At 34.2% G+C, this 13460-nt stretch overlaps 1 protein-coding gene and 3 long non-coding RNA genes across 4 annotated transcripts; all 4 read right to left on the bottom strand.

Moving 5' to 3' along the window:
* Positions 1-1023: 1023 nt before the first annotated feature.
* LOC124441897 lies at positions 1024-3353 on the bottom strand. Its single transcript, XR_006947026.1, has 3 exons — positions 3203-3353; positions 2665-2786; positions 1024-1484 (listed from the first exon to the last, which is right to left on the bottom strand). It is a non-coding gene; the product is annotated as an uncharacterized LOC124441897 (long non-coding RNA).
* A 4403-nt stretch (positions 3354-7756) lies between these two features.
* Positions 7757-8461, bottom strand: LOC124441579. The gene is made up of 2 exons (XM_046992054.1): positions 8264-8461; positions 7757-8021 (listed from the first exon to the last, which is right to left on the bottom strand). The coding sequence occupies exons 1-2, from the start codon at positions 8459-8461 to the stop codon at positions 7761-7763; spliced, it is 459 nt and encodes a 152-aa protein (XP_046848010.1). The 3' UTR covers positions 7757-7760.
* A 1574-nt stretch (positions 8462-10035) lies between these two features.
* On the bottom strand, positions 10036-10573 carry LOC124442554. The gene is made up of 2 exons (XR_006947284.1): positions 10497-10573; positions 10036-10421 (listed from the first exon to the last, which is right to left on the bottom strand). It is a non-coding gene; the product is annotated as an uncharacterized LOC124442554 (long non-coding RNA).
* Positions 10574-10704: 131 nt separating this feature from the next.
* Positions 10705-12629, bottom strand: LOC124442553. Its single transcript, XR_006947283.1, has 3 exons — positions 12414-12629; positions 11896-12023; positions 10705-11009 (listed from the first exon to the last, which is right to left on the bottom strand). It is a non-coding gene; the product is annotated as an uncharacterized LOC124442553 (long non-coding RNA).
* Positions 12630-13460: the final 831 nt, after the last annotated feature.

Below are 13460 nucleotides of genomic sequence, written 5' to 3'. Positions count from 1 at the left end.
TGCGTCAATTTCAACAACAACTTGTCATGCAGCTTTTTTAAACAATAGATAAGTGTGAACAATAGATAGGTTGGATTAATTCTATCAAAGATGTTAGGAATTCCTCGCTTTCTTCAGATTAGCTTTGTCTCAGAGATGCCAAATGGAAATGTTTTTCTCATATCGGTATCACCAACAATCAACATCGATAGCATTGTGGTGAACTACTTACCCTACGCTAAAACGCCTCCATTCTTGTCATCAAGGTATCAATTTCACCCGCTGTTATAGGTGATGATAAAATCTTTGTGCACGATTAAAGTCATCAAGTCATGGGAATCAATTCAAAGGAATTTCAGCATTTCAGACAACTGTCGGTAAATTTAATCGTACTCAAAAAATTTGCGCATAGACAGAAAGAAACGAACAAGCAAATAATAGGCTATAAAATGGTTGATTAAACGCTGACAAGAATTCTTACGGGAAATATCTTCGATGAAAAAGTCGTCGTTGCAAAGTTAATTCAATGCATCAAAATTTTCACACAATTTCAACATTTGGTTGGCATTTTTCATTGATTAATCCGCTCTGATGTTTGTTCATCGAATTTTTCAGACGGTCACGAGGCAAGTCCCAGGCTCACATAATGTGACAAGATAACGTGCGAATCTTGATTAGCAACGATCGAAAGAAAAATGAAGTATTTTCTTTATAGAGAATGCAGGCCAAAACGAATACAAAATATTTTTAACAATACAATTCGGTTATGAATTTAAAAGAATAAAATTTTACCAAGTGTATGTGATGTTTATTTACTTACTGCACTAACCGTGGCAAATAAGTTCACAACAATTTACTTCATTTCTCTTCAATGACAGACCGTCTTTCGGAATACTGCAGCCTTCCCCCCCCCCCCAAAAAAAAGAAAAATTACTAATTTCTCCAAGAGACAAATGTGTTTTTAATTCAGAGCATTTTTAATGCTACAGAAATTCAAATACGCAAAGTATCAGTGTTATGAAGAAAATCAAATTCTCGCATAAATACTATTTAGAAAGCTGTTTTTATTGACTTAATTGTATACAATTAATTGGCAATTAATTTTCATAAACCCAATGCCCAACAAATACTGAATCCACATATACAGAAATCAATGATATTGACAAAAGATTGCTACACTTTTTTCATGTATACCAACTGCTAAATGAATAGGACAAAAGAGAGAAAATAAGCAATAAAGCACGATATAATTTCTTTCGTCATTTTTGCGTGAAATACTTTGTTTCTACATGTGTTGAATTCCTTGGATTCCAACATAAATCGAAAGAGAGACATGCAGCACCGGGGGGGCAGCACTTTCCGTCACTGCAACATGTTCCACCAGGCCAGCGACAACAAAGATAAGTTGCAAGAACGCCAGCTTCGAATAGAGGACAGCATTTTTGTAAGCTTGGACAATAGTGTAGTACTCCGTGTATACGTCCACAGATTGTAGGATTTGAATTCTAGAAAAGATTTTGATCATTAAGAAATAAACCAGAAACCACATAATTTAAGTCACTTTAAATACAATTGTAATTCAGCTTTGAACTGAAAGGTACTTGAACCTGTGAAATACACAATAAAACATTTGAGAACTATGCACGAGTATCGCACGTGATAAACGCTCAATTTGCATAATTACCATAAGAATAGAAAAAGAGGAGACACAAGTACACACACAAATGCGCAGGTAGTTTAAACAGAGAGCAGGCGACAATGAGCTGGAGAATCGATTCATTATTGTTTTTAGAAAAAGTTATTATTTTTTGTTATTTTAACAATGTTAAAAGCATCCAAAGTGAGCTAATTCCCTCACGGCCCAACGAGCATGCTCAATTTACCATACGAAACTTGTTGTGTAACAAACTACTCACATTTTTACTTCAATTGACTCTCTAGTTTAAAAAAACTTTAGCTCCATATGAAAATCTTGCTTTTTAAAAATGATTAGAGACGTTTTAGAGAGAATTTTAGAGAGACGAGTGAAGACACAAATGCGCTGATAGTTTGGACAAAGAGCAGACGACGATTAGCCGGAGGATAGATTCATTATTATTTTATGTTATTGAGGCAATATTGAAAGAATCCATGTTGAGCAAGTCACCACTTGACCCAACAATCCAACTCAAATTTATCATACGCAGAAAAGGGTCAGGTAACAACAAACTATTCACATTTTTAATTGTATTGATGCTCTTATTTCAAAAATCGTTTTCCAGTAATTGAAAATCTTACTAAACATGTTTGTCCGTCAAAGTGTTTTGCCATCGCATAATTCCAACTCATAAGGTAATAATTTTGAGTATACAGTAGGGTTATCTTCTTTATAATTTCTTTCTGGAGAAAGGGCATTTTGTTTGTATCTAGATCAACAAACGTCCGTCTGATTTTCATTGGAATTCTTGTAACTTGTCTCTATGTTAGGATGTCAGAATAATTAAGTCATGTCAAAAGAAAACATAAGTTTCATAAACGTTTTTTTCTGATCGATTTATAATAAGATTTTTACTATCTTTATGATTTACGTTGTCTAAGGTTTTAGACTTTGGGCAAACCCCCCCCCCTCCCCTCTCTGACCTGCATCTCCGTTGTTCTGAGCTTTTATTACAAAGTTTATGTTAAAAAAACAGCAAGATGACTAACCTCTTTGTTTTCCTTTTCCAATAATGAATTTATCGTTCTTCGCTTCAACTGCTTATATTGTTCCATGTTGACCAATACAAAAAAAATCATTAGGTACAACACAAAATAGAAGGCTTTCATGGCTAAAACAAAGAAAGGAAATGTAGTTCTTACATTTCATGTAATTCAAATATTTGCTTTTATTTTACATTGAAAGCATTCTTATACGTCTGATTGGCTAAAAGTGATCGGATAGATTGTCATAAGCAATAGCGATGACGTAGCTAGTAGATATGACATCATCACACTCTCAAGAGGGTGAGGCAAACAGCGCGAGAATGCAAACAACATAAAAATTTGATCTAAAATCTACACATTTTTTACAGTCAACCAACGTTTATTTTTTTAGAATGAATAATGACCAGTTATTAAATTTAGCATTTACTAATATACAGAAGTATCGGTAGAAATGTTTTGTCCGCTTCAGCTGTTCGCTTTGGAAGCTAAAACAATCATTGGTCTAAGATAATGAACTTCGAGGCAACAGTTTAGTAATTACCTTTTCTTTTACTGGTTCCCTGCAACTAAAACAAAGATGCGACAGAATAAAGTCGTAAAATTCCCTTCCTTATTCTTACATTTTGTGTTGAGCTCTGATCACTTGCTATGGTGTGTTTACTGTGACATGGTATTTATGCACAGAATATGATATATACAGAAGGGTCGCTCCTGTCGGAACCTTTGATGTTTTTGTTTTTGCGCATGTTATGCCGCGCATATTAGCTGCCATTATTCCAGAAAGATATTTTGGGTTTTCATTTGTTTCCAACCACTAAAATGACACGACGTCCTTTCTTATATTGAAATATTTTCGTTTTCACTACGAAGAAATGACGTCATGTTATTGCAGTGGATGGAAACAAGTGAAAAAGAATAATGGCGGTCGTGATGACGCGGTGCACACTTGAGTGACCCTTCTGTATGGTTATTATATTCTGTGATTTAAGTAAGAATTGATCATGTGAGGCTCAAACGACATAGGTAAAAAACATGTTTTTGAGCTTTTTCTTATGATAAACTTTATACAATAATGACGTCCATAGCCTCATGACATAAACACTGTATGATTATATGAGAAAACCAAGATAGTAAAAATATCTGGTTCAGCTCTGTAACACGAACAAATTTGTATGTTAAGGTATGTAAGAGCACCCTTAGTTGTATGTCATTTCAAAAACAACCTTTCTGGTTATTTGAGGGATAAAGTACTTACTTAACCATGAACGCCCTTCATTAGCATGCTCAGATTGACATCTGTCACATGTAAAGAGTGTCGAATGAATATTAATTATATATATGTACTTTTTTATGTGCTTTATTCCTTAAAAAGCCTGCAAGTCGTTTACTGAATGTATATAGAATTAAGCGTGCTCTTATAATCCTGAAGTTTCAAGTTAATCAGAACCATAGAGCTAAGGAAGCTAATTTTTTTACCAGTTACACATTTATTTTTGTTATGCATTTACGCTATGTCATGTGACTACAACGTCATCATTAAGAAATCATTATAATGATTACACTGGTCAACAGCAAATTTGGTGTCTCAGTTTTGTAAACTGATTTTGGATAATTTTGATGTGCTGAGTCCAAAAATAACACTATTTTTGCTGGGTCAGGTCGAGATTTTAAACTATCGTTAATTTTCTATTTTTTAACTTTTAAATACCCGAGAAAGGTACAACAGAAGCACTAACCATTTACCTTTTAAAGTTCTATTATCTGAACAAATTTAAATTTTTTAGCACTAGCAATACAAAGAAGAAAGCATTTGAATAAGCAATTTTTGATTGAATTTCAATTAGGGAGTTTAGGTTTTGCGATTATTATGGGATATTTAAAGATAAAATAAGGCTTTATTTAGCCCATACTGAAATTCAATGGTAAAACTTGTTAAAACACACCAACATATTAATGTACGTAAAAATAATAAAAGTAGAAATAAGAAAAATAAGCCAGATGTTTTTTGCTATGTTTGTGGTGAATACACACTTGCACCAAATCGCAATACTGTCACCACCTTTATCAAGCGCGTTTACTATGCATATTTTGGCATGAAGCTCGGCGATCAAGACAAAAGTTGGGCACCTCACATGGTTTGCAAAGATGGCACGCAAAAGTCCATGAACTTTGGCATCCCCATGATTTGGCGAGAGCCTTAAATCATGCAACCGATTGCTACTTTGTGCTATCAATGTCATGGGAATTAACAGAAAAAATCGCACAACACTGGAGTATCCCAATCTACCGTCAGCTATGCGCCCTACTCCTTATAGTGAAGAAATTCCCGTACTTGTATTTGAAGATACAAGTATTGAAGAAAGCAGTAGTAGCCAGGATGAAACTCAAAGCATTGCCACTACCGTTGATGCATCCTTTCCACATGACTAAATTGTTTTCCCGATGGCAAAATTGTTTCCCAAAACGAACTAAACGATCTTGTTCGCGATTTAAATTTGCCAAAAGACTCTGCCGAACTTCTTGCATCTCGTTTAAAGGACAAGAACATGCTAAATGGTAAAGTTAAGGTAAGTTTCTTCCGTACCAGGCACCAGGAATTTTTAAGATATTTTGCTCAAGAAAAAGAATTAGTCTATCGCAATGACATAGTAGAGCTACTGAAACATCTCGGCGTACCTGAATACAAATCAGAGGACTGGCGACTTTTTATCGACAGCAGCAAAAGGTCCTTGAAATGTGTGTTGTTACACAATGGAAATCAATTTGCATCTGTGCCATTGGCACATTCGACAACATTAAAAGAACAGCATGAAGCAATTAAGTACGTCCTAGAAAAAATTTCTTATGACCAACATAAATGGCTGATTTGCGTTGACTTTAAAATGGTCAACTTCTTGCTTGGTCAACAGTCTGGATTTACCAAATACCCATACTTTTTATGCCTCTGGGATAGTAGGGATCGTACTCATCATTACGTGAAAAAAGAATGGCCAGTACGTGAAGAGCTTGCAAGTTGTAGAGCAAAAAAATGTGATAAACAAGCCTCTAGTTGACAGGGGACGTATTTTATTTCCTCCACTGCACATAAAGTTCGGTTTGATAAGGCAATTCACTAAAACTTTGGATAAAGATGGACGGTGTTTTCAGTTTCGTTGTAAAACCTTCCCCAATTTGTCAACTGAAAAATTAAAAGCTGGTATTGATCCCGAAAATCTTGGCTCTTTAAGCGATGAGCAAGGAGAACGCTTTCACCATGACTTAAGAGAAAGGTGGGACATGGTGATGATGGCAGACTACTGTTGGAATTTAAAAAGAGATGTGCAAGCACCAAAACATTCGCGACAATCAAAAACGAAAATTTAGACCGTAATAATGCAAACATTAAGTTTTCATTTTTAGTTACATGTACTGTACATGAAGTGTACATGATTCTTTCTTGGAATACTGCAATTTTATCATAAAAACTGACATTTTGTTTTGAAACATCTTGAAAACATGTACATCTTGAAAACATTGTTTTAAAAATATAACTAAAGTCGCATAATTTTAAATTCAAATTTGCAAAAAAATTTGACCTCCGAGAGCAAAATGAATGTTATTTCTAGATTTAGCATAGCAAAAATATAGTAAATCTGTCAAAAAATATCAGACACCTTTTAAAAAGTTTCTTTTTGTTGACCAGTGTTATAACCGTACCATGTTTACTTCATTTTATCTTTATACGCTTTCTGCAAATACCTAAGTGAACACCCCATTTTGGAATAAATATGTATATAAAATTATTATTTGCAATCATTTTGTCAAAAACTTTCCCTTAAGGTCCGTTCACACGATCCGATTTGTCGGATCCGATTGTTCGGTTCTGATTTTTTGGTGCTAGTTCAAACGGTCTGATGATTTTATTGATATTTATATTATTTTAGATATTTACAGTCTTGTGAACAGCCATTTGTTTTATCAAGTACTTTTATGGGTGTATTTTTCGTATTTTTGTTATTGTCTCCAAGTCTTTTTCAAATATATGTAATTTGACTATTCGGCTTCTTGTGATCTTTCTTGGGTGGAAATAGAGCAAGCTTTATATTTCCATCCGATCTTTTAGATTAACAGATCCTACTATCAGATGCTCACTTTATATGCGTTTACACACATGGGCGAATATAGGATTTTTCAAACATCAGTCATAAAACGTCGGAGGTGCTCAGCACCTGGGGGCGAGTCTTTCTCTCCTGGGAAATTTTGAATTTTAGAGTTTGAAATGCCATTTTCAGCGTTTTAGAGCAATACAAAATGCATTTTGTGGGCATCGTTTTTGCGTAAAAGCAACACATTTTGCTCACGTTTTTCTCAAAAAAATTGAAGTGAACAATACTTGACTGTTTTGCCAAATATTTAGGCTCATTATCATGCCAAATACATGGCTCATTAGAATGTCTAGGAACATAAAATTTATTTTACAACAATGCTATTCCAAAAAAGATATAGTCTTTAAAAATTTCTACCAAGTTGTCAGGCATAGACCCCCTAGAGAACCCCATTCAAACATTTATGTAATGAGTTAAGTTAGAAATTTGGTACTGCAAGGAACAGTTCATAGATGTAGAAAACCTCAGACCTCATACCATGCAAGTTTATTGTAGCCCTTTACCCATCTCCACATACAGTGCCAGCAAATTCACCTTTTGAGAAAAAACTCAAAATTTTTTTCTGCCAAAGATTAAGCAAAAAGTATCAGAGTGAAAATTTGCAATTGAGGACAGCTTAATGCCATTAATTTTTATTAGGCATTTCACTAGACTATTATCTTCTGTAATTATATGCAAGGTGTGCTATATAGCAATCACCAGTAGCATTGTATTTGCCAATACAAACAGAATGTAACCAACATGTCTTTAATCCTATAATTGATCTGGCTAGTCCCTAGAAACCCATCGTCAAATCTGCCCGCAATTAGTTTTGATTTCTCCACTGTTGAATCTTTATGCCCATGTTTGTGCTGTTCTTTTATATAGTTTTCTATGATTTCAGGCTCCATTTTTAGTCCGTTTTACATTTGGTGTGTAGATTTAACTTTCGAGCACAAAATATCATTAATGGCCTTAGTTGGTACTTTTTAGGACAGCTGCTCTATAACATTTGGATGCTGTTATCCGATACTTTCTATGGGTGTGCCAACTTTTTCTAGAAGACTGATTTCTGGTCTGGTCTTTAATCTGCTTGGCCTGTACATCATCAACAACTAACCTTGCTCTGATTTTTTTCACTCTTTCGTTGATTGTATTCAATGATGAAGGAATTTCGGTAACTTTTATTGGTGAGATCAGTTCTTCTTCAGATTCTCTCTCCTGTTCTGGTAAATCCTGATGCAAAATGTGGCACCGTCCAATTGACTTGTTAGTTTCTTTCTTTAAATTTTTTAGTTTTTTGAATAAAATCTTAAGCTTTTCATCATTAAAAGTACTTGAAATGCTTTCTGTGATTGAGATGTATCAATCTTTGGAGGTTTACTTCTTTTGCAGGCCTTGTTGTAATCATGCTTCTGGAACTTCATTGACGAGATTGGTTGGACTTCCCCTTTTCTATTCCGTAGAATGGTTCATTGACAAGGCTTTGATGTACAGGAAAGCTCACTTTTGCATTGCTTTAAGTTGTTTTTACATACAGAGTCAACGTAAAAGAGAGTTGCACATACATGATTGCATCTTCCATCAACTCCAGCTGAACAACCACATTTGGCATATAAAACATAGCCTAATAAGGAGAGCTGAATAAAGCAGGTATAAACTTTCTTCTTTTTCATGGATGGCAAAAATTGACTTTTGCTAAAGTGCTTGCCATCTTTCAGCTGGTTAAAACATACACAGTACATGCTTAGATATAGAAAAGTTGTCAGAGCGGTTTGGCAGTAAATAGTTGCTTTTTCCTCTCTATATTTTCAATCATAAATTTCCAAGCTGTTCCAAACGTAACTTTGGGTATTGTAGACAGAATTGAGGTATAACCATCTGTTGGGAACCTTCTCAAATCTGCAGGGGTAGTTTGATCAAGAACACCAGCCTCTGATTTTTTCTTTAAGATGTGTATACCATGCTGATCACGGAGATATTTCTAATCGAGTTTGCGGTCGATATAATGCTTCACTCTAAATTTCAAATGACATAAATTCGCATCACTTTAAATTGAATACTTGCATTCAAGTATCTTAAATAAGCTTTCAAATTTTCTGACAAAATAACCTTAACTTGTGCACTTTTGTAGCAAACTGTCCAGTCTGGCACATGTACATGCATCGACTAACCTAATTCGCAAGTCAGCCAGTTTTCCAGTTGTTATTGCACCCCCAAAAAATAGCCATCTTCACAAAATTGAACACGTACACTAGTTGATAGGTTTTTGTAATTTTGCATCAGGAATATCTTCCTCTTTGATAGTAACATCCATATTTTTACTACAATGTTTACTGTGCTTACTTACTAAACAATGCTTTAACAATGTTTACTACAATGTGTCACAAACTAAACAAGAGTAAAATGTCCCGAGTAACGATCCCAGAAGCTTTTGCGATACGAATTTGCGCCATTTTCCAGCTCGTTTTTTAAATGGGCAATTGAAATTGGAAGCTGGATTAGTAATAAAACTTGAATAAAATTTTCTAACGCCTCGATTATTTGCGTAGCGGCGCAGTTCCAATATGTTCCATCACTATTTTGCCTATAATTATCGCATTTACTAAATACAGCGGCTAAATTGTTTTGAAACGTAATCCACTTTGTCTGGCATGAGCTATGCATTGTGTACAGTTTCGTGCTTTTGAGCTGGATTTTATATTTTTGACTCTAGTTTAAACTTTCGTACGTTTGACTTTGTTTTTGACAGAGTTTTATCAACTGCATGGTGTAGATACGCCAAAGAATGTTGAGGTGTGCTGCTGTGCGTCAATTTTAACAACAGCTTGTTATGCAGCTTTTTTAACATCGATAGTGTAAACAATAAATAAATTGGTTTCATTCCATTAAAGATGTCGAGAATTTCTAGAATTTCCTCAGATTAGCTGTTTCTCAGAGCTGGCAAATAGAAATGTTTTTCACATATCAGACATCATCAACAAACAACATCAACAGCATTGTGGTGAACTACTTACCCTACGCTAAAACGCCTCCATTCTTGTCATCAAGGTATCAATTTCACCCGCTGTTAAAGGTGATGATGAAAACTTTGTGTGCGATGAAAGTCATTAAGTCATGGGACTCGATTCGAGGGAATTTCAAGCATTTCAGACGACTGTCAGTGCATTTATACTCACAACAATTTGCTCATCGACAAAAGGAAACGAACAAACAACTGATAAACTATAACAATGTTGAGCAGACGTCGTTTTACTGATTGATTGATTAAACTTTATTAAAAGAGGGTAACACGTGACACAACAAGTGTGAAAAACTTGTGGCCCTCAAACTAACAAACTACGAGATAAATTACAATTTAAAAACCAGAATTACACAAGACTAAAAATACTAAAAAACTAAATAATAAATTATTCTATGAGCATATCTGAATTAGCTTTATCATAAATGTTTGACAATTTGACAAAACATTCTTAGGGGAAATATCTTCAATGATTTAAGTCTCCGTTGCAAAATTCAATCGACGCATCAAAATATTCACTCAACTTTTGGCTAACTTTTGTCATTGATTTTTTCGCTCTGATGTTTATCCAACGAATTCTTAAGATAGAGGATTGATATCCAAAAACAGCATACCTTTAACAATACGATTCGGTTATGAATTTCAAAGAATAAAATTTTACCAAGTGTATGTGATGTTTATTTACTTACTGTATTATCCGTGGCAAATACGTTCACAACAATTTACTTCATTTCTCTTCAATGACAGACCATCTTTCGGAATACTGCAACCTTCCCCAAAAAATTACTAATTTGTCGAAGAGACAAATGTGTTTTTAATTCAGAGCGTTTTTAATGCCACAGAAATTCAAATACGCAAAGTGTTAGTTTTATAAAGACAATCAAATTCTCGCATAAATACTATTTAGAAAGCTATTTTTATTGACTTAATTGTATAAAATTAAATGGCAATTAAATTTCATATACCCAAAGCCCAACATATACCCCGTCCTGTTATACAGAAATCAGTGAACAAATATGGAAAATTAGACAACCAAAATCCTGGGGACAGCAACTTCCGCTACTGCAACATTTTCCATTTAGCCAAGGACAACAATAATAATTTACAAGAGCGCCAGCTTTGCGTACAGGACAGCATTTTTGTGAGCCTTTACAAAAGATCATATCTCCATGTATAACCCCACACAATTTACCATTTAAATTCTAGAAGAGTTAAGAAACAAATCTATATTATTAAAGTCACTTTAAATACGATTATATTTCTGCTTTAAAGTAAAGGTTATTTTTGAATTTCTTATAAACAATAAAACATTAGAGAGCTATGCACGAGTATTGCACGTGATAAACACCTAATTTGCACTAACTAGTATAAGAATTGAAAACAAGGAGAGACAAGTGAAGTCACACAGTTGCACATGAAGTTTGGAAAGAGAACAGAAGACGATGAACCGGAGGATTACGATTCACTATTTTATATAGAAAAAGTTATCGTTTTATGTTTTTGAGAATACAATATTGAAAGCATCTAAAATGAGCTAATTCCCTCAAGATCCAACGATTCTGCTCAATTTATCGTACGCAGAAAAGGGTCTGGTAACAAACTATTTACATTTTTACTTCTATTTCTGCTCTAATTTCAAAGATCATTAGCTTGATATTTGAGATAGTTTTGTCATCGCTTAGTTCCAACTCGTAAGGACAGGTTTATAACAAAATGTGACAATCAGTGAGGCTAACTTTGTCAGAATCTCTTTCAGGATAAAGGGCGTGCATGTTGTTTGGATTTAGATTCATGCAACAAACGTCCGTCTAATTTTCATTGAAATTCTCATAACTTGTCTCTCTATGTTAGAATGTCAGAATAATTAGTCATGTGAAAAAAGCAAAAAAGAAAAAAACATAAGTTTTATAAATGTTTTTTTGGATCGAATCATAAGGAGATTTTGACCATTTTCATGATATGTTTATGTTGGTCTACGCTTTTAGAATTGCCGACCCCCACCCCCCACCCCCCTCCCCCAGCATTCAACATAGTTGGTCCGAACTTTTATTACAAAGCTTATTTATGAAAAGCAAGAAGATGACAAACCTCTTTTTTTGTCTTTTCCAATAATGAATTTGTCGTTCTTCTCTTTAAGCGCTTGTTTCGTTCCATGTTGACAATTGCAAGAAAAATCATTAGATACAACCCAACGTGGAAGACTTTCATGGTCAAAGCTAAAACAAAAAGGGGAAGTGAATTTAATTACATTTCATGTTTTTGTTTTCCAATCACATTTCAAGCCTTTTTGTTTTCTTCACATCTGATTGGCTAAATTCGATCGGATAAATTGTCATATCCAATAGCGATGACGTAGTAGATGTGAAATCATTACACAATCACGAGGCGAGGCGAACAGCGCGAGAAAACAAACAACATTAAAAATTGATCTAAAATTCGTACATTTTCTACAGTCAACCAACGTTTAGTTTCTTAAAATAAACAATAAATCAGTTATTAAATTTGGCATTTGCGTAATATAAAGAAGTATCAAGCCATCGGTAGCTATGTTTTGTCCGCTTCAGACCTTTCGCTTCGGAATATAAAAGCAACAGTTTATTAATTACCTTTCCTCTTACTTGTCAGCTGCAACTGAAACAAAGATGAAACAGAATAAAGTCGTAAAATTCCCTTTTTTTTTTTACGTTTTGCGTTGAGCTCTGATCATTTGCAATGGTGTGTTTACTGTGACATCTCATTTAAGCACTGAATATGAAATGTACAGAAGGGTCGCTTTAGTCGGAACCTCTGATATTATTGTTTTTGCGCATGATATGCTGCGCATGATATTTAGAGCTTTGAAATATTTTCGTTTTTACTACGAAGAAATGACGTCATGTTATTGCAGTGGTTGAAAACAAATGAAAAATATTAATGGCGGTCGTGATGACGCGGTGCACACTTGAGTGACCCTTCTGTATGGTTATTATATTCTGTGATTTAAGTATGAATTGATCATGTGAGGCTCAAACGACATAGGTAAAAAACATGTTTTTGAGCTTTTTCTTATGATGAACTTTATACAATAATGACGTCGATAACCTCGTGACATATACACTGTATGATTGTATGAGAAAGCTAAGATAGTAAAAATAACTGGTTTAACTCAACAAATTTGTATGTTAAGGTATGTAAGAGCACCCTTAGTTGTATGTCATTTCAAAAACAACCTTTCTCGTTATTTGAGGGATAAAGTACTTACTTAATCATGAACGCCCTTCATTAGTATGCTCCGATTGACATCCGTCACATGTAAAGAGTGTCGAATGAATCTTAATTATATATATGTATTTTTTTATGTGCTTTATTCCTTAAAAAGCCTGCAAGTCGTTTACTGAATGTATATAGAATTAAGCGTGCTCTTACAAGCCTGAAATTTCAAGTTTGTCAGCACCATAGAGCTAAACAAGCTGATTTTTTTCCCAGTTACACATTTATTTTTGTTATGCATTTACGCTATGTCATGTGACTACAACGTCATCATTTAGAAATCATTATAATGATTATAACCGTACCATGTTTACTTCATTTTATCTTTATACGCTTTCTGCAAATACCTACGTGAACACCACACATTTTAAAATAAATATGTATGTAAAATTATTATTTGCAAT

Source organism: Xenia sp. Carnegie-2017, unplaced genomic scaffold (genome assembly GCF_021976095.1).
Source record: "Xenia sp. Carnegie-2017 unplaced genomic scaffold, XeniaSp_v1 HiC_scaffold_20, whole genome shotgun sequence".
Taxonomy (NCBI): Eukaryota; Metazoa; Cnidaria; class Anthozoa; order Malacalcyonacea; family Xeniidae; genus Xenia; species Xenia sp. Carnegie-2017.
This window is presented reverse-complemented; position numbering and strand designations above follow the sequence as displayed.

Excerpts from the sequence above, each read along its gene's own strand:
- LOC124441579 (XM_046992054.1), bottom strand. The coding sequence starts at position 8,461 with ATGAAAAAGAAGAAAGTTTATACCTGCTTTATTCAGCTCTCCTTATTA. Across the intron at positions 8,022-8,263 it reads CCTGTACATCAAAGCCTTGT|GATTTACCAGAACAGGAGAG; the intron begins CAATGAACCATT and ends ATTTTGCATCAG.